This window comes from Hevea brasiliensis, chromosome 15 (genome assembly GCF_030052815.1).
Source record: "Hevea brasiliensis isolate MT/VB/25A 57/8 chromosome 15, ASM3005281v1, whole genome shotgun sequence".
Taxonomy (NCBI): Eukaryota; Viridiplantae; Streptophyta; class Magnoliopsida; order Malpighiales; family Euphorbiaceae; genus Hevea; species Hevea brasiliensis.
In genome coordinates, this window is record NC_079507.1 from 52,053,863 (window position 1) to 52,081,584 (window position 27,722).

Sequence of the window (27,722 nt, forward strand, 5' to 3'; positions counted from 1 at the left end):
ATATTTTGAAAATTATAGTATTTTGAAAAATATATTATTAGATAAAAATATAAATTTTTATATGTGGAGACTAAATCTAAATTTACATTTTTTTTAATGGGATATCATTTTTGTGTTTTCTTTATTGATAAATAATTTTCCTTGATTACTTATAAATATAAGGAAATTTGTTAACTTTTTTGTGTAGACAGCTCGTACCATTTTTATAACAAATGAAAACAAAGAGAAAATTAAGGGGAAAAAATTATGGATATAAAGGAGAATAAATATGGGGAGAGAGAAATAATTAAGGATAAGAGAGAAATAAGAGAAGGGGATTAGAGTAGCTTGGGTATAAAAAATAATTTTAAGACTAAATAGTTAACAGAGTTAAATTACGAGAACTGACTAATGTGTTTTTTTAAAATATATGGACTAAATAATTAGTTTCATTAAAATAGAAACACTAAATAGTAGTATAATTATTAATGGATAGACTAAACAGTTTAATAAAAGTAAAATATAAAAATTAAATAATATATTTTTCAAAATATAAAGATTAAGTAGTTAATTTTTTAAAAAATATATAAATTAAATAATAATTTATTCTTATTATTTTAACTTCATAACACACCCATTTTAGAAACAATTCCAGTACTACCAAATTAAAGGTCATTGATAAATAACATTTTTTTAAAAAGATCATATTTATAGTTTTTAATCCTTTCAAATGTAATTTCAACAAGAATCTCATTTAATTAAGAATAGCACTAAAGTAGAAATCTAAACAATATAAAAAATAATTCTTTATTTAATTAAATAATATTTCTCACTCAAGTTAAAAAAATATTATTCACTAAATTTCATTAAGTTTTTAGTCATAACCTATTGATAAAATTAAATAAAAATAAGTTGCTAATATTAAAAAAAAAAATAATTCTCCAAGATAAATTTTTGAGAAAATATACTTATAGTGCTTTTATTTTATCTTTTACTTTATAATGATTTTAACTTAAAGAATTTTCACAACAAAGAACATTTTAGAACTTCCTACAAGAAAAATTAAGAGCATCACTTATTACATAAACTCACTAACTCTTTTCACTATAAAAAACAATTAAAATATGAAAATGTTTTTTATTTTTTAAAAATGAAAAAATATATTTTTTTTTTATAAATAAATGAACATATTTTTCAAAATTTTTATGAAAATTTAAAAATAATGAAATCGTATTTTCAATAATTAATAGTTATATTGTTTTATTTTCTTATTTTAATTTATAACGATTTTAACTTAAAGAAAAATAAATTTTTAAAACAAAGTTGATTATACAATTTTCTATAATAAGAAACGTTGATAAACTCACCAACTCTTTTTGCTGTATAAAGCAATTAAAATGTGAAAATGTTTTTTAATTCTTAAAATTGGAAAATATTTTTTTCATGAATGAACTCATTTTACATGCAATGTTGAGCTCTGTTTTGGTGTAATTAAAATTCAATCGAATCATAATTGAAAAAGAATCGATAATATAAAAATCAAAATAAAATAAATTTATGAGAATTTAATTGTAATTAAATTCAAACTTAAAAAAAAAAGTTAAAATCAAATTTATACATATATTCTTTAACTATAAACTAATAAAAGTAAATAATTAATTAAATAATGAATTAAATTAAATATTATGAATTAATTAATTTAATTTTTAAATATCACACCAAATAATTATCCATGATAATATATGTATATAAAAATCGTTATATAAGAGAAAAATTTGGTACACTCATTATATATATAATAAACTTGATTATTAATTTTAATATTTTAATTTGTATTAAAAAAATAAAATTTATATTAAATTATCTAAATTCGTTTAATTTTAAATATTTTAATAATAATTTATATATATTATATTTATTATTAATAATTTTATAAAATACTTAAATTTTATTTATTTAAAATATAATACATATAAATTTATAAATATTATTGTAAAAATATATATTTTATTTTTAATTAATTATTTATATAAATAAATTTAAATAATAAATATTAAAAAATCATTGTATGAACAAGAATTATTAAAAATTATTATTACATTTTAAATAAAAAATTAATTTTTCTTTCATTTTAAGAAAATAAAACCGTTATGTTCAGAGAGAGAGTGCAACATATTTTCATATTTTTTAATTTGGTGGCGTATTAAAATACATGATGTATTGTCATCTGCGCATTACGATTTAGAAATGAGAAATTATATAATTAATTTTTTTTATTAAAATAAATTTTATTTTAAAAACAATAATTATTAAATAAATTAATAATAATTTATTTAATAATAAAAAAATAAAATAACTAAAGTGAAGTAGCCTATAAAAAAACACAGCGAACAAACATAAGAGCAGGTTGTTTTTCTTAAAGGCCACACGGAAGACGCCCTGCCCCTTTCACTGAAAGGAAGAACAGCCAAACCACCAGGTAAAGAGAAAAAATCACCAAACTTTTTCACTATCTTGAATCCTCCTCTCCCCTTTCTTTTGTTGGGCCTTTTTTCGTTTGCTTTCTTTTTTCTGGGTGTCGTTGCATCTTCGATGCTCATCACAAAAACGCCCGCTTTTCGTGAATAATTCTTTTATTTTTGGGAATAATTCTTTGTACTTAGACAATTTCTTTGGCCAACATGGTTAAGCTAACCTTAGTTGTTTTCATTTTATGTATATAGGAATAGGTGTTTGTGCATATTTGTTACTTGTTGAATGGCTTAAGTTGATGGGTCTCTGGTTTTGTGATTTATGCTTTGGTAGAGTAATGGATTTGAAACCTGGAGCTGGAGGGCAGAGAGTTAATCGTTTTGTGGATCCGGTAAGTGCATGGGATATTTTATTAATTCGAATTGTTTTGCCTCATTAATTTAATCATATGTTTTTGGAAAAATATGTTTTGCTTTTGTGTAATTGCTTGAGTAGATACTACAATCCTAATAAAAGGATGTATCATTGATTTGTGGTAAAAACAATGGAGGAGTAATAAAAGGATATACAGTTGCTTAAGATTGGAGTAATGATTTCTTTCATTCTCTCATATGAGATGAGAAATTATGACACATTGGAGTAAAGGCTGCTGAGGTTGTCGTTTGAGAAGTAAGAGTTACATTGCTAGATCGCATTTATGAAATATCAAGTAACTAGTACCTGATTTGATGGGGCAACAAGCAGGCTGTTCGAAAAATTGGTTTTGTGTTGTGTTGAATGTCTGATATGCCATTCTGGGGCACTGAACTCGCCTTCCCTTCCTTCTCTGTTGTTGTTGTTGTTGTCGTCGTTGTTGTTATTTTAAAAATTTATCATGCAATTGATTATGTTTTATGCTTTTATTGAGCTAAATTGGATGTATTAATTTTCATTTTTAAAGTTTGCGCAGATTAGTTATCATTTTCTTCAATTTCTGTGGCGTACTCTACATCTTCTTGTCAGCTTATGGTACCTTCAAGTTAGTATGGTCCAAATGATCGAAGGCTTTCTAATCTCTAGTGGACTTGTGAAACGCTATGGAGCCCTCGATATTGACAAGGTCCGGTACCTTGCCATTGTGGTAGATAGTGAAGAAGCTTACCAAATTTCTAAAGTTATTCAGCTTTTGAAATGGGTGGAAGATATGGGTGTGAAACATTTATGCCTCTATGATTCAAAAGGTAAGTATGAGGGTACTCAGTGCAACTGAGCAGTTGAGGACATTCTTTCACTATTTATTGATTTTACCGTTGCTCGTAAACATATGGAGATTACATTAAACTCTTTCAATTTAAAATAGTGTGTTTTTGAACTTCTTTTTTCTTATAGGAGTTCTCAAGACAAACAAGAAAACCATCATGGAGAGTTTGAACAATGCTATGCCATTTGAGGTATTATTTTCTATTTATATGATATTTTTTCTTTTATTTATCAGTTTCCTGACATTCATGGATAGAATTTATGTTTACGTGGTGAGGCTGCTTGGCTCACATGTGATTTTGATTAGGCTGCCCTTTTATGAACTTTGCGTAACTGCTCTTACCATCTGGTTTTATAGGAAGCAGTTGAAAAAGATGTTTTACTGGACCAGAAACAGATGACTGTGGAATTTGCTTCCAGCTCCGATGGAAAGGAAGCAATAACCAGGGCAGCTAACGTACTCTTTATGAAGTATTTGAAGTATGCTAAAACTGGTGTAGGAAAGGAAGAACCATGCTTTACAGAAGATCAAATGGATGAGGCACTAAAAGCTATAGGTTTGTCTTACTTCTTGGATATATGCTGAATGGTTTAGGAGATTGATCTCTTTTCAAATTTTGATTTTATACTTAATTGGGAATTGATGTTCTTATGCAATCATCAGGTTACAAAGGGCCGGAACCTGACTTGCTATTAATTTATGGACCTGTTAGATGCCATCTAGGTTTCTCACCGTGGAGACTTCGATATACTGAGATGGTGTAAGTGTTCTGATTCAATAGGTTGATCAAGTTAGTGGCATTAATTTTGTCAGTTATTCCATTTGGCTGTTAAAGCTGGGGTATCATAGCTATTTCAAATTATACTGCCAGTTCAAGGTGAAGGAAATGTTTCCACATGAAGCCAAATACTTCATGGTTCATACTTCATACTTCTTTGGTGGATGGTACATCTGACATTGCAGTTGCACCCATCAATCATTCTTGTTCTCCTTCTCTTCAACAGTCTACAGCATTCAACTTAATTGATAGTATGAAGTCTTAATTTATAATATGAAATCAGCTATTAATTTTAGATTTTATTTTGTTTCTCTTTTTGATAGGAGAACTCAACAATGATTAAAATGTTAATATCTGCCATTTTTCTGTTTGTGGTTGTTGTAAGTTGGAGGGGCATGTAAAAATATTAACTAAGTTCTGAATGATGTTCTTTGGAAAGTTTAATGTGTTATTAACATATCATCAACCGATTGTTGATTAGTTGTGAAATTGACAGGGTTTGAAACTCGACAATTTGTTGTTCTTGTTATTTAATTGTATTCAAATTTGAAAATTGATTTTATAATCATTTTTCATGTTTTGGCTCTTTTACTTTGGGTGTGCATGTGTGTGTCGATTGGTTTGGGGAGGGAGAGAGAGAGAGAGAGAGAGAATATGGAGTGTGAACAGCAAAGATTTAGATAGCTTATTTTTTTGCAAGATTAAGTTTTTTTTTTTTTTTTACTGCATTCAATTTCCTGCTTTTAGATATTGATTTCGGAATAAACTTTTTAATTGAACGTCTTCATTCTCAATATTTTAGCATTATGGGATCTTCCTCATCTACCTTGCTTGGATGTTCTGCAACTTCACTATTATGTCATTTCAAAGCTTTGCATTTTTTGGTCTAAATTGTGTTCTATTTTGTGTTACAGGCATATGGGACCCTTGAGGTACATGAACCTCGGTTCACTAAAAAAGGCCATTCACAGGTTCACAACAGTGCAGCAAAATTATGGTTAGTTTTTCTTTTGATTTTGGTAGCTTTTTATTTTGAAAATTTTGTAAGCAAACTTGTGATTCATCTCGATGGAAAAATAAATAAATTAATGATCTAGCAAAGTATAGAAGTTGAATTTGTATTCTAACAAAATTTATTCTTATATCAAAATGTATTGCTAATATTGCAGCAAATGTGAACTTATATTACCTTTCTAATCAGTGAGCCCCCTTTTTTTTTTCTTTTGAAGTGTTGCTCTTTATGGCTGTCTAATTTAGTCCTTTTACAGGTACATGAGCTGCCTACCATCAGAGATTGTTGGATTGGATAACTGGCCCAGAGGGGTAGGTCTTGGGTTTGGGTAGATTTCTGCCTCTGCAAATTTTCATTATACTCTTTCATATGTAAGCTTGCTTATTCAACTGATAATCATTTAAGTTAAGCAGATAATTTATGCTGTAATATTCGGCTAAATTATGTAAAATAAAGCTGTTTTGACATCATCTCTCTCTCTCTTGTCGTTTTGTTCTCTTAATTTATTTGTTGCCCCATCTAAATCTTTACATACAGAGAAAACTGAAATCAGTTGAAATGTTGGTGAGACTACTTCTGTGTGTTTCACATATAGCTGGTTAGTTGCTAATATTACTACCATGAGATGAACAAATGGGTGAATCCTTGCCCTTTAACTGAGTAGGGTGGAGGAAGAGATTTGCTATCACTGTTCACCTTTAGAGTCAAACTAGTTGTAGGATCGAGCACTTGCTACCATATCAAAAGTTTAAGCTGTTAGCAGATATCAACTCTAACTTCTTATAGCGTAGCAGTCCAAGAGCAATGGACCGAAAGGATCTGAGTAGGATGCTGGCTCACTGAGCAAACCCCACTTAGTACCAACAATCTCTCTCTCCCCCGCTCACTTGCTAGGGATTCAAATCTATGACCTTGACTCTGATATTAATTGTTGTCTCTTAAGCAATCCAATAAAGAGGACAAATTAGGTTCTTATAAAAAAATTTTTGGGCTAGAAAAAAAATTTGAACAATTTAAGGCACAAAGAAAGAAAAAATGATGAACACAGGAATTTGATTTTATAGAAGTTTGGCTATTTCAAGTCTACATCCTCTCATCAAGGAGTCGACTCTACTATCTTCTTTGAGTGAAAATCAAACTCTTACAATTCTTAAAAGCAATCTCTAGCTCTCTTAAAGTCATTTTTCACGCAATGTAGTTTAACACTCTACAACAACTCAAGCTCGTCCTCAATAATGAGATGCACAATAAATCACTCAACAACCTCACTTTCAATATCAAAACAAAATAATTACAACTTAACATAAGCTCTCAAATAATTAATTGTAATGGCTCAAGTTCTAGAGAAAGAAATAAACGAAATAGATTTGAACTCAATAAAAACTTAATCAGATGGTAGTTGTAATTTTTTCTCAGTTATAAATATTTTCTATTTATTATTTTACTAAGACAATGACCATTGGGGTTCATTTAATGCAAAAATAGCACTTTAACAACTTAAAAACTTGTTATTTTAACTTTGAGAAGTTTAGATTTGGCTGTCGAAATTCATTTTGTTTAAATATCACTTTGAAAAGTTGACTTTGACTGTCGAAGTCCCTTTTGTCCTATTTTTCTAAAGGCTTAAAAAAAACATACATAGAAATTAGATTTTCGATCCGTTTAAAGCGTTGAAAAGCTTATTCAATGTAATTTTCATTTAAAGCATTTCCCAAAAATAATTTTGCATCATTAAAAAATAAAAATTTAATTTAACTCTCTCTTGTCAAGAATTAGGTAAAAAGTTAAATCAAACAAGAATTTCTATGTAGCACTTAGACTTAAGCTAACACAAATAATCTTTAGAGATTCACAAGGTATAAAAGTAAATAAAAGTTACATTGTGTAATCCCATAAAGCTTTGCTTCCTTTTTTTGCTTTCATCCAACCTTGATTTGAAGTAATTTCACTCAAATTTGGGATCTACAAATTTAAAATAAACACTTTCAATATAATTAGTAGCACATTAATTAATTATTATTATTAATATATGAATTAAGACTCTAGATCCAATAATCTCCCTTTTTTAATGATGATAAATAATTAGTGGATGAAAAAAATTAAGTGAAGTGCATGAGTTAAGAAAAATTCTCCTCCTAGTATACTTCCCCTTTCGAAATCAATTAATGCTACAATCTAAAAAACTAAAAGCAGTACATGAAGGAAGGTTTTGACTCAATGAATGTAATGACATGATGTCATGAGTTCTAAATGAGTGATGGTGCAAGAACCAATATCAAACCAAAGAATAACTCAACCATCAATATTATGAAAATGTCCATAGACTATGATATAATCCAAAAGACCAAAAGGTCATCACTATACCCATAAAATAATTCAAAATATGATATCAACATTCACTAGCTATCTGTATCCCTTTTTGGCATCATTAAAAATATAAAAATTAAAAAAGAAGATAACATAGTATCATAATCATATAGACAAAATGATAGGTATATAAACAAAAAGTATAGAAAGATGTCATGGATTGGAAGGTGGTAGAGCAGATGAAGGAAACATAGTAGATATATGGAGGGAATCTGGCCCTGATACCAATTATAAAATAGAGCGCTTACCACTGTGTCAAAAGTTTAAGCTGTTAGTAGAAATACAATTCCAACTCCTTATAGGGTAGCAGTCCATGCGCCATACGTTAAAGGGATTTAGGTAGGACATTGACCCACTGAGTTATCTCACTCAACGCCAACACTAGTCATTCTTTGCACACTATGAAATGAATATTATGCAAACCGCATCAGTTAGTTAAATTTGTTGATTTTTTTTTAAATAAAAAACACAAAATATTTAGCCAAAAGCTGCCAGCATTCTTGAGTTGTGGTTTCAATTTTGCTGAGTGATATTCATAAGGGTAGATCCAGTCATGGTCTGGGCTAAAACGTTAAAACAAGTTTGAATTAGATAGCTAAAACCATGTTTTTTTTTAAAAAAAAAAAAATTCAACTGCTGGATTTAATTAAAATCAAATCGAACTGGAACTAAATTGAAATCAATAGAATCCTGCAATCCAATCTTGATTTCTCTAAACCTTGAATCGAAATTATAGATCTCGGCCTAAAATTGATCCATTGGTCAGGTCTACTTAAGGAAAGAGTAACGTTGTTTTTATACTGATAACTTTACTACTAATAAGAACGAGTAATGTTGTTTTTATGCTGATAACTTTACTATTGATAAGAATTTTCAGGTTTAATGATTTGACAAGGCATTGCTGGTAGGGGCTGATCACAAACTTTGAAGGGATTAATCTTTTTATTTAATTATAAAATAAATATTAAAAAATATTCTAATAAATAAAAAAAATAAAAATCTTTGAATGAAGAGAAGCAGATGAGGTTATATAGGCCTTGTATAAAATAGGCGGTTAGACTTTTTAAAATTTTTTCTCAAAATTAAGCTGAACTAAATAGATTGATTTTTATAAAAATAAAATTGAATCAAATTAAATTTTAGAAAAATGAATTAAATTTTTATTTTGATTCAATTTGATCATTCATATTAAGTTAAATTATGCTTATTCCTAGTCTAAATATAGAAAAAAGATTCACCATTGAATTAAATCTTTCCTGAATATTAATGTCACGACCCAACCTATGGGCCGGACCGGCACTAGGACCTGGGCCAGCCTAAAGCCCCCAAGGCCCGTAGTAAGCCTAACTGTTCATTAACCCAACTCTAAGCCCATTTGGGCCCAAATTCAAGAAAACAAACGGACAGAGTCCGGCCATAAAATGGACTTCCCAACGGGGAGTTTTCGACTCACCCGACCTGTAAACATAATAAATACTCAATTGGGGAGCTCAGCTCACCCTCCACATACTCATATCCTCATAAAAATAAATGGGAGCTCAGCTCCCTCATCCAATCCATCAAACATGCATATCATTATACGTTTACAGGTCCAAAATAATAATTTAGGTTACAGACCCAAATCAAATAAACATTTCTAACACATGCGGAAATTCTAAGATTTAACCAGTTTATACAAACATTAGTAATCGACCTGCGAGGGAGAAAGCAGGTTAACCTCAAAAAAATATCCTCCTGTGGCCTGTAAAAATTTTTGAACAGGAGTGAGCGTTCGACTCAGAGAGTAAAATATCAATTTTAACCATAATCTCTATAACTATCTAAAACTAATGCAACCTGTGGAATGAAGTGCAACATCAACAATAAATTCACATCATAGCATCAAAAAGGTAATTTGGAGCACTCACACACCCTGTAGTATCAATCATAACATATGGGAGCTGATCCCCTATACAGCTCTCTTAAATCCAACCTGGTGCCAGCGAATTACTCAAGCTCGGACTTCCACTTAATAACCAAATCGAGGGTCCCAGCGAATTACTCAAGCCGTGACTACCCCTCGAAGGATCGGGTCCCAGCGAATTACTCAAGCCGTGACTACCCCGTCCTATCCATAGTCCACACCACATCACACGCACGCCAACGCACGCACACTGCTTCAAATTACCACAACAACATCCATGGCACATCAACAGTTATGAATGCAACATAAATCGTGCCTAGAGTTTAACTACATAAATATATGCATATAAGTGATGCATGGGCATGCTTGAACATATAATAATATCGAAATTACAATTAAAATTAATATTCTACTCACAGACTTGATGACAATCACTGTGGCGGCTAGGCGGAGGAAGAAGGCTGTCCCGGCTCACCTGACAATTTTATTACAATCATTTAATAAATTTGACTCAATACAAACAAAGAAAAAGACCAATACGTCCTAAGTCGTGCCGAAAATCCGGCAGAATCTCCCCTATACCTAGGACCTACCCAACCTGCAAAAGGGCTCAAAACACACTTCTATATCCACAATTCATATATCCACAACTCAATCACATCACACAGCCCCTTCTGGGCCCATCAAATCAATCATTCATCACAATATGTAAAATTTTAATTTAGTCCTTATAATTGATCATTTTTGCAAAAACTGCTCAAATAAGCTCTAAAAATTATAAAACTACTTGCCATGGTCCTTAGAAATATTACTAAGCTATTGCAAAAAGAATCGTAATTTTCTAAGCTACCACGAATATTTTATGGATTTTTTTTAATCCTATTTAAGCACTAGAAAATTACGAAAAAGCAAGGTTCGGGTTTACCTTTGCCGAATCCGACTATGGGAATGCGCTCGGGATGCCTGACAATGGTGGGGTAGCAAAAACCTCGATCCAATTCGGAGACTTTTCCGGTAGCTGGTCTGTCTGGCCGGAAATTCACAGATCCGGACAACTGTCGAATTTCCGCGAATTGAGGATACCTACACGAAGCCCAATAATAATATATAAAAAATCAGGGGTGTTACATTCTTCCCCCCTTACAAAAAATTCGTCCTCGAATTTTACACAAGGCAGAATAAAGTACATGATTACACATTGAACAGATAAGGGTACTTGCTACGCATGTCCCATTCTGACTCCCAGGTGCACTCTTCCACTGACTGGCTCCTCCATAAAACCTTAACCATAGGGATCTGTTTTGATCTTAGCTGTCTCACTTGGTAGTCCACTATGGCTATAGGTTGCTCCTCAAATGTCAAGTTCTCCTTTAGTTCTATTACATCCGACTGTAGTACATGAGAAGGATCGGGAATATATTTCCTGAGCATAGAGATGTTAAACACGGGATGAACGTGAGAAAGGTTGGGTGGTAGCTCCAACCGGTAGGCAACTGCTCCAACTCTATCAGTAACCTCAAAAGGTCCAATATAGCGAGGTGCCAACTTGCCCTTCTTTCCAAATCTCATGACTCCCTTCATTGGAGAAACCTTCAGAAATACATAGTCGCCCACTGCAAACTCCACATCCCTCCGTCTGGGGTCTGCATAACTCTTCTGCCTCCTGAAAGCTGTTTTCAGTCGTTCCCTGATTAAAGGAACTACCTCTGAAGTGTACTGCACTAGGTCTACATCATGCACCTTCGCTTCCCCCATTTCCGTCCAACACAGAGGAGACCTACACTTCCTTCCATATAGTGCCTCATAGGGTGCCATCCCTATGCTGGAATGGTAACTGTTGTTGTAGGCAAACTCCACCAAAGCTAGCTGCTCATCCCATTGACCTCCAAAATCCAAAACACTCATGCGAAGCATGTCTTCCAGTGTTTGGATTGTCCTTTCAATTTGTCAAATGCATGCGAGGGTGGAAAGCCGTACTGAAGTTCAACTGTGTGCCAAGTGCCTCCTGCAACTTTCTCCAAAACCGAGAAGTGAACTGGGGCCCTCTGTCAGATATTATGGAAGCCGGAACTCCATGCAATCTGACTATTTCTCGAATGTAGAGCCGGGCGTACTGTGCCACAAAATATGTAGTCTTCACAGGCAAGAAATGAGCTGATTTGGTTAGGCGGTCTATAATTACCCATATCGAATCATATCCTCGCGTGGTACGAGGCAACCCAGTCACAAAATCCATAGAAATCATTTCCCACTTCCATTCTGGGATAGGGAGCTCTTGCAACTTCCCTGACGGTCTCTGGTGTTCAAACTTCACCTTCTGACAAGTCAAGCACTTGGACACAAGGTCTGCTATGCCTCTCTTCATGCCATTCCACCAATAGCTATCTCTCACATCATGGTACATCTTGGTGGAACCTGTGTGGACACTGTACAGTGTATAGTGTGCCTCTCGCATGATTTCATTCCTGAGATTGTCCACATTGGGCACACATATCCTAGAACCTTGCACTAGGGCGCCATTATTGGCAAATCCAAACTCACCACCTTCACCCTGCTGTACTCTTTCTATGATCTTCATTAATTGTTGGTCTCTGTGTTGGGAAACTCTAACTCCATCTCGCAAGTCTGGCCTCACTGAAAAATGAGCCAACAAGACCCCCTCATCTGAAAGATCTAGGATTAAACCTTGATCCATCAACTCATGTACTTTCTTAATCAACGGTCTCTTCTCTGCTAAAATGTGCGCCAAATTGCCAGAAGATTTTCTGCTTAAAGCATCTGCTACTACATTGGCCATCCCAGGGTGGTACTGGATGGTGCAATCATAGTCTTCCAGAAGCTCCATCCATCTCCTCTGTCTCAAGTTTAAATCCCTCTGTTGGAAGATGTACTTCAAACTCTTATAGTCGGTGTATATCTCGCACACTTCACCATACAGGTAGTGTCTCCAGATTTTTAGTGCAAAGACTACAGCCGCCATTTCCAAATCATGGGTGGGATAGTTCTGCTCATGCCTCTTCAGCTGCCTTGAAGCATAAGCCACTACTTTTCCATTCCACATCAAAACACACCCTAGGCCAACTCTGAAGGCGTCACAGTACACGGTGTATCCTTCACCGCTCATAGGTAGTGTTAACACAGGGGCAGTGGTTAGACACTCCTTATCCTCATCATTATAACTGACTCTATCGAGCTCTCTTCCTGTCCTTTGGATCTTATCCACTTCCCTTTTCCTATTTTTGGTATTGTTGGTATCTTTTCAACCTGCTGTACTTATTCCTTAATTTTAGTCCTATCTCATCCTTACACCTTTTCCTTCAAAGATGTCTATCCCATCATCAACTTTAACTTTCTTTTTATTTCTTAGTCTTATCTTGATTACTAGTTTCATTACTTCGAGAATTCTAACCCTATGATTTACTCCTACCAGCACATTCTTCACCTTATGTAACACTTATAATTACCCATAGAGAATTTTTTTTTGTACCCCCTTTTTTCCAACTTAACTATCAGAACATTATCATTCCCTACCAGCCTTAGTAGGAAATTGCTTATCCTGGATGAATATGAGCCCCATAAACTATAAGTTCCATCTGAACTAACACGGCTGTAGGAAATATGTGTCATGCCTTAATTCCAAACAAGATACTTCACGTGTTCATTCTCCTTAATATAATCATATATACTGCCATAGCTTTCTAAACTTTAACCTCAAATTACCCATCAAGAACAATTTCATCTATTGAAACTCATCCATAAATAGTACTTCATCTAGCTCATAGTTTAAAACAGTCGCAAGCCTTAGTAGCTAACTCAATTTAACTCATGTCATTACTCTGATCGTCCTTTCATACTTAACACTAGGTATGCACTTACTGTCATTCTCATATCAGGAAATTGTATATGAATTGGTGCCAATCAAACTCTCAAATAACAAGGACACCTTGCCTCGCCTACTGCTCCTTATATATAACGCCTGAATCAAAAACACGAGCTAAACTTGAAAAGAAAGAAAAATATCCTCTATATTCAACTACGCCCGATTGTCCATATAATAATGTTTAACCTATGTTTCTTAGTTTTTCTCTTCAAATTTCATCATCTCCTAGCACAATTGTGCTCTACCTATAAGGTATCATCTGCATGAACCCTTTACTATACCATCGTCCTTCCTGACATAATATTTTATAATTTATTAACTTTACTTATACTCGACCTATGATTCATATCTATCATCGTTTATATTGTGCCCTTAACCCTTGTTGAATCCTGAAAGATTTCTCTCGCTAATAGATTCTTTAAACACTAATTCCACCCTTATCTATGGTAATTAATTTGATCCTTAAACTTTCTAGTGATTTATTACCATCCATACTTGTCACTTTTTATTCTACCCCTACTGTTGCTCTGTCGTTATTGCGTCACTGCAAAGTGATTCTGTTGATCACACTAAAAATGTTTGCCTGACATTCATAACGAACCTCTAACTACCTTCTCACTATCTCAAAAGTCTAACCTAAAACCTATGTGTCATTATCTATCATTCTTTTCCTCTCATCATACCTATTTGATCCCTTTGACTGACTTTTATTCAACTTACTGCTTACTAACTTCTCTTTCTCTACCTATTTAGGTAGTCCGCAATACCATCGCACACCTTCTAACATTTACTCATTATTATTGTATTCCATACCTCCATCACTTTTCTCACTAATGTGGTCCCATTTTGGGTTTTCCATCCTTGTCATTCTCCTTGCCAAGAATAACACTTAGCCTATCCTATATCTTAACTTTGTTCCTTTTATTATGCGCTCTTTAGGTTGTCCTTTCATTTATTTCCTTTGTCTTACCCAAAATAGAACTTGACTATTCTATCCCTGGTTCCATTCTTTTTCCTAACATAATAGCTGTACTTGCTAACTATATCTTTCAGAGTCTCTATCGCGTTATCATATGTCTGTGCTACTCAGATTTGGTCCTTTGACCACTCTAGCTAGTACTTCCACTAGCATTTAGATTATATTGCATCTGCAATCAATTGTCCAAACTTTCATTCTGCACTTTCTTTATCCATTGGTCCTCTGTGATTTATCTTCGCTAATTTATTACTCTTAACACTATTATAATTAGATTATACTATTGTTTGAACAATATGAAGTCAGAAAGGAACTCAGGAAATTGCAGTCATACCTTTATCGTATGATTTCTATTCTTATCCTTTAGCTTACATAATACCCTTACTACCTCGAGAACTAATTTTGCAGTAATTTTATTATTATTATTATTATTTTCCATGTTTACTCAACTAGCCAAAACTTAAGATTCCGGGCACCCAAACCTGTCATCCAATTCAAAGGATTTACATCCATCATGATCTGATTATATATGATTCCTATAATGGAACTTGTATCCTCTCCAGGATACTCGAGCCAACTACTCTCTACCACACTCTACAGTCCCATCTGGGACACTATTTGGTTGGTCATCATCATTAGTAATAACTTTCGATCCCTTTTGAAAAGATAAGACTACACCCTAACTTGCTGCAACAAAGGTACTACATTTACCACCTTGCCCAAACCATGTCAAATTAATGACTCTCCTATCATATCATATCTCTGTGAATCATCAATTCATAGTTTTGACCGTCCCTAGGTAGTAGGGTTGCACTTTACACCTTGCTAATACACACAAGGTATCCTATTCTCACTAAGTTCTAAGCAAAACGTCTGTCATTCTGCAAAAATCATCCAAAATTCCATACCGAAGACTAGATGGTCTCACTCTATAGGTGTCACTTTTACTTTGCAACTAGTCCGAAACCTCTGGTCTGATGGCAACTCTTAATGCAACTCTAGCTCATGCTAGGGTAACCGAGTCATTGACTCTAGTTACCACCTAACTGTAACCTTTCGATATTCTAGCTCTAGACTCTTAACCAGGAGTTCCCAACTCCTCTGCAGATATAGAACTCTGTTCTGGTATTGCTGTACCAAAACAGACGCCATCAGTAAACACCCTCATTATGGAGCACCACGGGGATGCACGCAGCTCTACACAATAATCTCATGTGCATCAGTAATGCGACTACAGAGCAGACATCGAGAACATTGTATAGTTACTACGATACGTCCGGACCTACTAGGCCTCCTAATTTCTTATCTCTCTCGAATCTTCTATTATCATAACTCATTCTGACTGGGTCATCCACTGATGACTGCTAGCAGTGGTATCCTCATCCTTATCTAGGGCAACTGTACTTTCAAGACTCACCTTTATGTACTCGTGCCTTGCACGAAATGGGCACACCATTTAAACCCATACAGAGCAGACATAGCATTTCTTGGAGTACGTATCCTCATGATGGACCTCACATGTCTACTAACTCTATTTCACATTTCTATGTACTCCACGAAAATCAAGACACTAATTGAGAAACTTTTATATTTCCCGAGGTATAATGCAGAATCTAGAAACAAAAATTACGTAAAAGACAAATGTAATCCTATACTCCGCATGTAACATCCTAACAAGACTCCTTTTACACTCCCAAGTATATTCTTTCCCATGAATCTAGAGCCTAAGCTCTGATACCACATTTGTCACGACCCAACCTATGGGCCGGACCGGCACTAGGACCTGGGCCAGCCTAAAGCCCCCAAGGCCCGTAGTAAGCCTAACTGTTCATTAACCCAACTCTAAGCCCATTTGGGCCCAAATTCAAGAAAACAAGCGGACAGAGTCCGGCCATAAAATGGACTTCCCAACGGGGAGTTTTCGACTCACCCGACCTGTAAACATAATAAATACTCAATTGGGGAGCTCAGCTCACCCTCCACATACTCATATCCTCATAAAAATAAATGGGAGCTCAGCTCCCTCATCCAATCCATCAAACATGCATATCATTATATGTTTACAGGTCCAAAATAATAATTTAGGTTACAGACCCAAATCAAATAAACATTTCTAACACATGCGGAAATTCTAAGATTTAACCAGTTTATACAAACATTAGTAATCGACCTGCGAGGGAGAAAGCAGGTTAACCTCAAAAAATATCCTCCTGTGGCCTGTAAAAATTTTTGAACAGGAGTGAGCGTTCGACTCAGAGAGTAAAATATCAATTTTAACCATAATCTCTATAACTATCTAAAACTAATGCAACCTGTGGAATGAAGTGCAACATCAGCAATAAATTCACATCATAGCATCAAAAAGGTAATTTGGAGCACTCACACACCCTGTAGTATCAATCATAACATATGGGAGCTGATCCCCTATACAGCTCTCTTAAATCCAACCTGGTGCCAGCGAATTACTCAAGCTCGGACTTCCACTTAATAACCAAATCGAGGGTCCCAGCGAATTACTCAAGCCGTGACTACCCCTCGAAGGATCGGGTCCCAGCGAATTACTCAAGCCGTGACTACCCCGTCCTATCCATAGTCCACACCACATCACACGCACGCCAACGCACGCACACTGCTCCAAATTACCACAACAACATCCATGGCACATCAACAGTTATGAATGCAACATAAATCGTGCCTAGAGTTTAACTACATAAATATATGCATATAAGTGATGCATGGCATGCTTGAACATATAATAATATCGAAATTACAATTAAAATTAATATTCTACTCACAGACTTGACGACAATCACTGTGGCGGCTAGGCGGAGGAAGAAGGCTGTCCCGGCTCACCTGACAATTTTATTACAATCATTTAATAAATTTGACTCAATACAAACAAAGAAAAAGACCAATACGTCCTAAGTCGTGCCGAAAATCCGGCAGAATCTCCCCTATACCTAGGACCTACCCAACCTGCAAAAGGGCTCAAAACACACTTCTATATCCACAATTCATATATCCACAACTCAATCACATCACACAGCCCCTTCTGGGCCCATCAAATCAATCATTCATCACAATATGTAAAATTTCAATTTAGTCCTTATAATTGATCATTTTTGTAAAAACTGCTCAAATAAGCTCTAAAAATTATAAAACTCTGCCCCGCGGTCCTTAGAAATATTACTAAGCTATTGCAAAAAGAATCGTAATTTTCTAAGCTACCACGAATATTTTATGGATTTTTTTTAATCCTATTTAAGCACTAGAAAATTACGAAAAAGCAAGGTTCGGGTTTACCTTTGCCGAATCCGACTTCGGGAACGCGCTCGGGATGCCTGACAATGGTGGGGTAGCAAAAACCTCGATCCAATTCGGAGACTTTTCCGGTAGCTGGTCTGTCTGGCCGGAAATTCACAGATCCGGACAACTGTCGAATTTCCGCGAATTGAGGATACCTACACGAAGCCCAATAATAATATATAAAAAATCAGGGGTGTTACATATATTCAATGCATAAAATTGATAGTAATTCTAGTAATATTAGTCTAAGATGTTAAAAAAAAAAGGGTTTTGGTTCATATTGGTTTCATTCGAAATGGGTTTTGGTTCAATATGAGTTTCGATCCAGTTTCAATTTAGCTCGGGTATTATCAAATTATTATAAAATTTTTCATATTGTTTATCCAGTTTCTATAATTTTCTACTATAAAATAATTAAAGGGATCCAAGTATAAATTTAATATAATTTTAAAAAGAAAATAAAAGATTTTTTTGAATCAAACCTGCTCTGATTTGAAATTGTCGGTTCGAATCAACAGTTCAGACCAATTTTGGTTTAAATTATAGGAAAGGAGGCTAGTTACCCTAATTTTGAGTTAAGTTCATGAATCGAAACTGTTAACCAAACTTATCCCAATCTGATCCATGGTTTGAGGACAATTCTTTCCAACCCACCCGACCTCAACCTTGATGTAGAGCAAGATGGCCCAAGTCCCCAAGACTTGCCCTGCAATAATATATTATTATTATTTTTATTAAAAATTAATTTATTTTTAAATATTTAAATATTATAATTTTAATAAACAATATACATACGTTATTGATGTTATGTTTCAAACTTTTATTTCTAAATTAAAATCTATTTTTTATGTATTTAAGTACATAAGTAATATAATTTTGATAAAAAAATATAAATTTATTATCAAGATCATATTTCAAATTTATATTTATATTTTATAATTTATTTTTAAATAAATAAATTTATTATATAATAATAAATTAAAATAAGAAAATAAAAAGAAAAAAAATGTCCATAAGGAAGTTCTTGCATTTTTTGTTGCATTTCTTACATTATACTGATTTTTTTTCTTACATCATACTAATTTTTTTATGTTTATTTTTTGAATTTTATTTGAAAAATGGTATAATTTTTTTTGATTTTATTTTTTTAATTTAATTTTTTCTTAATTTTACATGAAAAATCATATTTATTAAAAAATAAATATAATTAATTTTAATATTCAAATATATCTCTACAAAATAAAGATATTTTTATAATTTTATATTTTATTTTACTTTTTTATATCTTCCTTTTGAATAATATTAAATTATTATTTACTGCAACTTCCTTGCAGAAAAAATAAAGTTAAAAAATTTTTTCTTTATTTTACCTTATTATATCTTCTTTTCCTTAAAAAAAAAAAATCTTATTCTACCGATTACACTTGTCCCAGAGAAAATGTAATGGGTGAGCGTCAATGCCGGAAGCCCAGAAGTCATCCAAGGCCTAAACAAGAGACCAACTTCAACTTGCCAGGAAAGATGATTGGTCCACTTGTCGTATTTAGCCCAAAACGACAATGCTTTTGCTTTGGATGATTGGTCCATTCGTCGCATTTATCATGAAACTCCTACTCACCATTCTGAATAAGAGAAGGCTCTTGTTTTGGATGATAATTAATCCACTCGAATTTATAATAAGTTATATTTAGATAATTTTTTTCAATCAAATTGCTAGAAAAAGAAAGGAATTAATTAAAATTATTGTCTTACACAATGTTTGAGAAATTTTTTAGGAAAAAAAAATGAAAAATAAAAAAATATTTTAAATTTATTATTTTTCTTCTTTCTTGTTTGGATGGAAGCAAAATTAGAGAGGAAAAAATCAAAATAATTTATTAATTTCTCTTTGTTTGAAAAGGATAGAAAATAAAAAGAGCAGAAAAAATTATGAAATTTTATCATTTAATTTTAAAAGGAATTTAAATGAAAAGAACAACTTGTAATTTGCTTATGAAAAAGTAGTTTTTCCCCATTAATTTTCTTATTTTCTACTTAATTTGAATAGAAAATAATAAAAAAATAATCATTGTTTCCATCCTCTCATTATTTTCTATTTTCTTTTTAAATAAGAAAAAATAATAAATTTTTTTTTTATTTTTCTTTAATTATTTTCTCTCTCTTTATTTTCCACACATCCAAAATCCAAATAAATAGACATGTATGTGAAGTAGCAAGAAGCATGGTTCTCAAGTTCCTAGAAGTTGGGATATGCACATAATGCCATGATTAATTATCTCTAGCTATCTTATAATTTTCACACATCCCGTTTGGTATAAAGTAAATGGGTTAATAAATTCCCATTCCACTAAGTGGTATTTGAATTTGAAGTCTCTTAATAGAAATTTTATATTTTTTATTCATTTTAATTTTGATTTTAAATTTAGAGACTACTCGAATATTATTGAGTTTTTATTTATTTTATGAAAAATATTTTTCATATTTTTTAGTGTTTGAGACACTAAAAAAAATAGGTGAACAAAAAATATTTTACTAGTTAAAAAAACTAAATTAATTTCATGAAAAATGACTTGCTATTTTTAAGAGATGAAACTATTTTTTTATTTTATAGACTAATAATTTTATTAAAATATGAAAATACTTATACACATATGATATAAATATATATATATATTAGTTCAACATTGTAACCAAATGAAAAAATATTTTCATTGAAATTATTTTTTAAGAAAACATTTTATGTGAAAAATATTTTTCATATATAAGTTATTTTCTATGAAATATTACTAAATATTCTAATCACTAGAATGTCTCCTTAATCCCTTGTTTCGATCACAGTTTGCCGTGGTTTCCAAATGTATGGTATGGTTTATCTCCTTGTTCAGAAGATTGTTATTGAAAAATAGTGATTTTAGATTGTAAAATGATGATTTTCCATAGCTTTTTTGAAGACATTTAAATTATTTCATTTTTAACTTTTTAGCACAGCTGGAAATGGTGCCAAGAATTTGTTAATTTGTTATGCTTAGCTATCATTCTAGAATGTTGTTAGGAGAATACAATGTAGTTGGTAGTGTAAATGCGTGCTCTAAGTGTGCTCTAGAATACTCTTCACTTTGCATATATAGACCTCATTGGTTAGTTGTAAAATTCAATAATAAATACATTCCTCTCTATTCATCTTTACTCTGTTTGTCTCTATTTTCCTTCATGGTATCAGAGCCACGATCAAAGTAGCCTGAAATTTGAGAAGTTGCAAGATAAAAGGTTCGATTGAGAAATTATGGAAAAAGAGACTCTATCTAGTATTCATGTTGATGAAATTACTATCGGAGAGTCTTACAATCTCTAGAATTCTGATCATGTAGGTTTACTTTTGGTAAGCGCTCCTCTAATTGGTTTGAATTACTTATCATGGAATGTAACACATACCATTTCCCGACGTCTGAATTTCTGTAGCAGATGGAATATTCTGGCAAATTCAAAGATTTCGCGAATGAAGGGAAGGGTGGTAGGAGGTGTACAAGTTTATGTATATGTGTGTTTGAGTCGTTTAAAGTGTATTTGAAAATGAAAATGTTTTAAAGGTTTTCTTTCCTAAAAGTTTTTAAGAATGTGTATTTTGGGCAGAAGTAACTTTGGCAACCGGAGGATGGACTTTCGACAGTCGAAGTCCCTTTTCTTATTTAAATATTCTTTTTTGGGCAGAGTGGACTCTGGCAGCTGAAATCCAATAGCCAAAAGCTAGACTTTTAGCAGCCAAAAGCTAGACTTTTAGCGGCCAAAAGCTCCTCGACAGCGAGGGTATAAAAAGGATTACAGTTCGTGTTTCTGCCAAAACACTTGGATTTTTCTCTTCTTCTCTCTCTCTCAACTGTCGGAGCATGCAAGGAGGGTTTTGAGGAGATTTATTTGACTTTTTCAAAGTTTGAAGGTGGATTCTTCCATTTATAAGTTTGTCAGAGTAGATTTAAACTTTAGATCTTTGTTTCTCTCACCTTCAAGCTCCAAGAAAAGAGGTAACATTTTTTTTTTTTTTTATCTAATAGATAAATCTAAGTAGGTTATTGAGGAATTAGGTTTCTATAACTTCAATTTTATGTAAAGTTATTTTTAAGATGAGATTTGGGAAGTTTATTGATGTTAGGGTTAGGGTTTTATGATTTATATTGAACTGGCATGTTTTTAGTATTAGTTTAGTCATGTTTAAGTGTTATGGGCCTTAAATGATAGGTTCCCCTTGATGATTTAAGGGAGTCCTTGTATTGTTATGTTGGGTTTGGAGAAAACTTAGGATTTGAGTTTTTAGTTAATATATGTGGGAATTAAGCATGATTTCAAGTTGTTTTAGGCTCTAGAGATATGTTTATATGTTTGAGTTTGTGTTTTAGAAATTTGGAATGAGTTTTGAGGTTTTTGGAAGAAGTATTTTGCAGGTTTTTAATTTGGGAATTTTGGAAATTCTTAGGTTCGGTTACCTAAAGCCATAGTTTCGACAGTCGAAACATGTAATTTCTTAGAAAATTTAGAAAATTTTTAGGTTTGATAGCTGAAGTCCAAGACTTCAACAGCCGCAGTTAGCACTAGACTAAAAGGCTATCAGAAGCCTGAGACTTCTGCAGCCAAAGTAGGTTCTGTCCGACTTTTTTTTTCTTCTTTTCTAAGGTTCTAAAATATGGTTTCATGGTTTCTAAGGGCCTAGAATAAGATGTTTAACATGTGTATAGAGTTTTAGAATCTTGTATAAATTTTTAGGGTTTGATTTTATAGGATTGGGCTTGAGGGACTCGAAAGGTTAAGGATCCTAGGATAGCTACCGTTTGAGATAGGAGGTTGATAGGTTACAAGAGGTGAGTGACTCTAATCTTAATAAAATGAAAACTATTTAAATTTAATTTATAATCATCCTTTTGCATCATATCATATTTATTTAGAATGTATGCATCTAAAGCACATATATGTTGCATAATTGCATAATTATTGTTGGTGCATTTGATGGATGATGGATGGCCCACTGACTCCCCTCACATTGTGACTACGTTATGTTAGATATGTTATGGATCCATAAAATCCAAGGGGAGATCTTTATGATGCCCCTGATGCATGACACAGGTCATGTTTTAAGCAGAGTCCTGAAGAGCCTCTGTATAAGCTGAGCACATTAGATATATATGTTAAGCGAAAGTCTTAAGGAGCCTCTGTACGAGCTGGGCACATTGGATTTGGGGAGTCACTGGTGACAAGTCTATCCTAGTAAAATGTTTATGATATGAAAATTCATTTGGATGATGCAGGACATATGAATGAAATGAATGATATAATTAATATTGGTTAGTTTACTCACTGAGCTTGTGTAAGCTTACCCTTTTCCCCTAACCCTCAAGTGCAGGTCTGCAAGATTAAAATAGTTCTTTGGAGAGAGAGTAACAGGGGTAGCTTTAGTGCTCTTCTTTATGTATGATGTATGGGTAGATGGACATGTAAAATATGAATGAATAGTACTATATTGGCAATTATAGGAAATTGGAGTTATGTAACATTTTAAGTATGAATGATGATGTTTATGATTATGTTAACCTCTTTTGGGAGTATATCTGTAGAACCATTACGCTTTAGAGCTTATCTATGTTAAGGTTCAAATTCTAAACCACTTTTGGGTTAAAGATGTTTATTTATGAATGAAAAGACTAAGGTGTAATGGTTTGTTATATGTTTAAGTGTTAATAAAACATATATTAAATATATGTTTACAGTTTTTAGACTAGCTACGGGTTTCGACAGTTTTAAACTGACCCGATCCCTAGCGCTAGTAACAGCCCTGGCTTGAATCGTTACAAAGTCGATCAATTAAGATTACTCTTAAGGCTAAGGATAAACTTGGTTTCATAGATGGGAAATGTGTTATGCCTGATGTTGATCTTCAAATTATGAAAAATGGCAATGCACTAACAATATGGTGTTGTCTTGGATTTTAAATTCTATCTCTAAAGACTTTGTGGAGGCCTTTCTATATGTAACATCTGCATCTGAGTTATGGAGTGAGCTTGAGCAACAATTTGGTCAAAGCAACAGCCTGTTGCTTTACCAGATCCAACAGGAGATTAGTACATATTCTCAAGGAAATACATTAGTTATGCTGTATTTTATGAAATTGAAAATGCGGTGGAACGAGTTATCTTGCCTAAGAAATTTTCTTACATGTAGCCATGGAGCAGCTATGATTGTGGCCAATATTGAAAATGAGGATCGATTGATCTAGTTTCTCATGGGATTGAACAAAAGTTATGACCATGTACAGAATGAGATCTTATTACATGAATCTCTACCTAACGTGAGCAAGGCATCCTCCCTGATTCTTTAGGTTGAGAAATAGTGAGAGATAATATCTATTTCTGATACAATGGATCAAGCTAGAGCAATGATGGTCAAGGACATGAATTATAAAATGGAAGGGCGCAAAGGAATTTTTGGTAACAAAAGGTGAGAATCAGAGAAGAAGGAGGATCATTTTTTCAATTATTGCAAATATTAAGGGCGCACATGTGACTCATGCTTTAAGCTCCATGGTTATTCATATTGGTACAAAGAATTAAAATAGAAACATGTTTTTTAATAGAACCAAGCTCATTCAGCTCAAATCACAAAGACTCCACTGGATGAAGAAATACCTGATTCCTCATTCTTACCAAATGATAGAAGCATCAATTTATCAACTGTTATTCAACAGGAATTTGCTAAATATATGAAAGTAAAGATGATAATGGAACCAAATTCTACTAATTACTTGAACTTCATAGGTAATGAACTTCATTTGTGTCTTCTTCGCAAAAATGATAAGACTATTTGCCCTTAGATAATTGATACGGGAGCCACTTGCCATATTTGTTTAGATATCACATTATTTTCCCAAACACAACCACCACACAATTACTCACCTATATATTTACCTAATTGAACAACAAAATTAGTTACATCCATAGGTTCTATTTCCTTGCATCCAAAAATAGTGCTTAATAATGTTCTATATGTTCTTTCTTTCAAATACAATCTTCTTTCAATAAGTAAACTCTTATATAATACTAACATCATGATTTCTTTTTCTCCTTCACACTGTACCCTGTAGGACCATTGGATTAAGGAGATAATTGCTATTGGGAATGAAGTAGCTGGTTTATATAAGTTAGATTTTTCATCCTTTAGGATCCATATCATGTTCATACATTTTTAGGAGCAAGATACATTCTCACAATTGTAGATGACTTTAGCAAAACCACATGGGCATATCTAATGAGAGATAAAACCTAAATACTTCTCATTTAACCATGTTTTTGAATTTAATGGAAACACAATTCTAGAAATGTGTTCAAACCATTTGCATAAACAATGGAATTAAATTCACCAACTCATCTTGCCAATCCTTGTTTCATAGCCGTGGTATTCAACACCAAAGGTCCTGCCTTTATACACCCCAACAAAATGGGGTGGTCGAGTGAAAACACAAACACATGTTACAGATAGCTCGAGCCTTTCTTTTTAAATCTCATTTACCCAAACAATTTTGGGGTGAAGCCATCCTAATTGTTGTATATCTTACAAATAGGTTACCTTCTTATGTTTTAAAGTGGAAAACACATTTTGAAGTTTTACATAACAAATTGCCCACTTATGATCATCTTAAGATTTTTAGTTGCTTATGTTTTGCCACTAATAACAAACCACACAAGATCAAACTTGAACCAAGAGCTATTAAATGTCTATTCCTTGGATATGCAACTGGGCACAAGGCATACAAAGTCTATGATATCAATTCTCACACAATGTTTGCTTCTAGAGATGTGATTTTCTATGAGTCAATCTTCCCACATAAACCCTCGATTACAATAATTAATCCAGTTATCTCATCAAATACACCAATTCCTATGGTTCCTATTACTACTCCAATAGAACTTCCATATTCTATTGTTACTACTCCAACAAAAAGTACTATTCCTTCGTCACATTCACCCTGTCAAGAGTCACCACAGTCATCGTTTTCTACATTACATGTGTCAAATCCCACACTATTTGTTGTCCCATTATGGCGTAGTACTCCTAATACATCAAAACCATCTTGGTTACAATATTTTGTTGTTACTATTACTACATCTACTTCTTTACTAACAACATTATCTTCTCATCATGATGGTTCTGCATGTATGGTCTTCCCTTATGATCATTTTATTTTAGCTCCTAAACTTCATTCTTTTTATCTTGCTTTTATGACTAACGTATCAACTGTTAAAGAGCCTTATTCTTATCATTAAGCTAAGAATGATATTAGATGGATTCAAGCCATGGAGCAAGAGTTGGTAGCACTTGAGAGCAATAATACTTCGCAGCTAGTTGATCTTCCTACTGGTAAGAAATCCATCACTTCTAAATGGGTTTATCGAGTCAAATATAAGCAAGATGGTGTAGTGGATAGGTTTAAAGCACGGCTAGTGGCAAAAGGCTTCAATCAGGTGGAAGGAAATTATTATGTGGATATTTTCTCACTAATTGCTAAAATAGTTATAGTGCAAGTTTTCTTAGCCATTGCCTCAGCTAAGAATTGGCCCTTTCACCAAGTTGATGTAAATAATGCCCATCTCCACGGTTTCATTAATGAAGATCTCTATATGCTTCCTCTAAAGGCCTATAAAAAGGCAAAAACAAGGTAGGTGTGCAAGCTAATCAAGTCACTTTGTGGCTTGAAACAAGCGGGCCATCAATGGAATAAACAATTCACCATAAAACTCAAAGAGTTTGCTTTTCAACAATCTTCGACTGATCATTGGTTATTTACAAAGTCTTCAAGGGGTGAATTTCAAGCTCTCTTGGTATATGTGACGTTCTTCTCACTGGCACAAATGAAGATTCCATTATCTCCATAAAACAGTTTCTTGATGAAGTTTTTACCATCAAAGACCTAGGATCTGTAAAATATTTCCTAGGTATTGAACTTGCACGTTCTCCTAAAAGGTTGTTTATCAGTCAAAGAAAGTATATAATGGACGTGTTAACTGATGTTGGCCTCTTGAATGCTAAACCTACTCCTTTTCCCATGGCAAAGGCACTTCGTCTTATGCCTGATATGGGGATCCTATGCCAGATCCTAAGGAGTATCAGCGGATTGTAAGGGAATTATTATCCCTAAGTTTAACTCTACTTGATATCTCCTTTCCTGTTTAGCAGCTTAGTTAGTATCTTCAGACGCCAAGACTCCCTCATTGGCATGTTGTTATTAAGGTCTTGAAATACTTACGAGGTTGTCCTTCCAAAGGTGTATTTTTCCCATCTCAATCTTCATTTAAGCTCACTACCTATTGTAACACTGACTAGGGTACTTGCCCAACCAGTCGCAAATCCATCACTGGCTTTTACATATTTCTCGAGTCATCCCTCATCTTGTGGAAATCAAAGAAGCAGACAACGGTCAGTCAGTCATTAGCCGAGGCTGAATATCGCAGCATGGCTAGTATTGCCTAGAGTTAAAATGGATTTCTTTTCTCCTCTAAGATTTCCATATTTCTCTTCAAACTCCAATACTATTGCCTTGCGATAATCAAGCAACCATCCATATCAGCAACAACCCAACCTTCCATGAGAAAACTAAGAACTTCATTACTCTCCCGCTTAAGAGAGAGAGAGAGAGAGAGAGAAGGGCGGGGGGGGGGGGAGGAGAGGAGACAGGAGGAGAAGGAGATTAAGACATTTAAATTATTTCATTTTTAGCTTTTTAGCTCAGTTAGAAATGGCACCAAGAATTTGTTAGTTTGTTACGCCCAACT

General features: G+C 33.3%; 1 protein-coding gene across 4 annotated transcripts; it reads left to right on the forward strand.

Annotated features, from left to right (window-relative positions):
* The first annotated feature begins 2,304 nt into the window (after positions 1-2,304).
* On the forward strand, positions 2,305-5,951 carry LOC110649060 (uncharacterized). Of its 4 annotated transcripts, none has more exons than XM_021803468.2 (8): positions 2,305-2,458; positions 2,785-2,842; positions 3,392-3,671; positions 3,820-3,881; positions 4,049-4,247; positions 4,355-4,451; positions 5,384-5,466; positions 5,738-5,951. In XM_021803468.2, the coding sequence occupies exons 2-8, from the start codon at positions 2,789-2,791 to the stop codon at positions 5,743-5,745; spliced, it is 783 nt and encodes a 260-aa protein (XP_021659160.2). In that variant the 5' UTR covers positions 2,305-2,458; positions 2,785-2,788; the 3' UTR covers positions 5,746-5,951. The 4 variants fall into 4 exon arrangements, with proteins under 4 accessions (XP_021659160.2, XP_021659161.2, XP_057992525.1 ...); XM_021803469.2 differs by having other exon boundaries at positions 3,401-3,671; XM_058136542.1 differs by having other exon boundaries at positions 2,353-2,458; positions 2,703-2,842; positions 3,401-3,671.
* Positions 5,952-27,722: the final 21,771 nt, after the last annotated feature.

Coding starts and splice junctions, on each gene's coding strand:
- LOC110649060 (XM_058136542.1), top strand. CDS start 2,750: ATGGGTCTCTGGTTTTGTGATTTATGCTTTGGTAGAGTAATGGATTTG. Junction 2,843..3,400: donor TTAATCGTTTTGTGGATCCG/GTAAGTGCATGG, acceptor AAGTTTGCGCAG/ATTAGTTATCATTTTCTTCA. Junction 3,882..4,048: donor ACAATGCTATGCCATTTGAG/GTATTATTTTCT, acceptor CTGGTTTTATAG/GAAGCAGTTGAAAAAGATGT.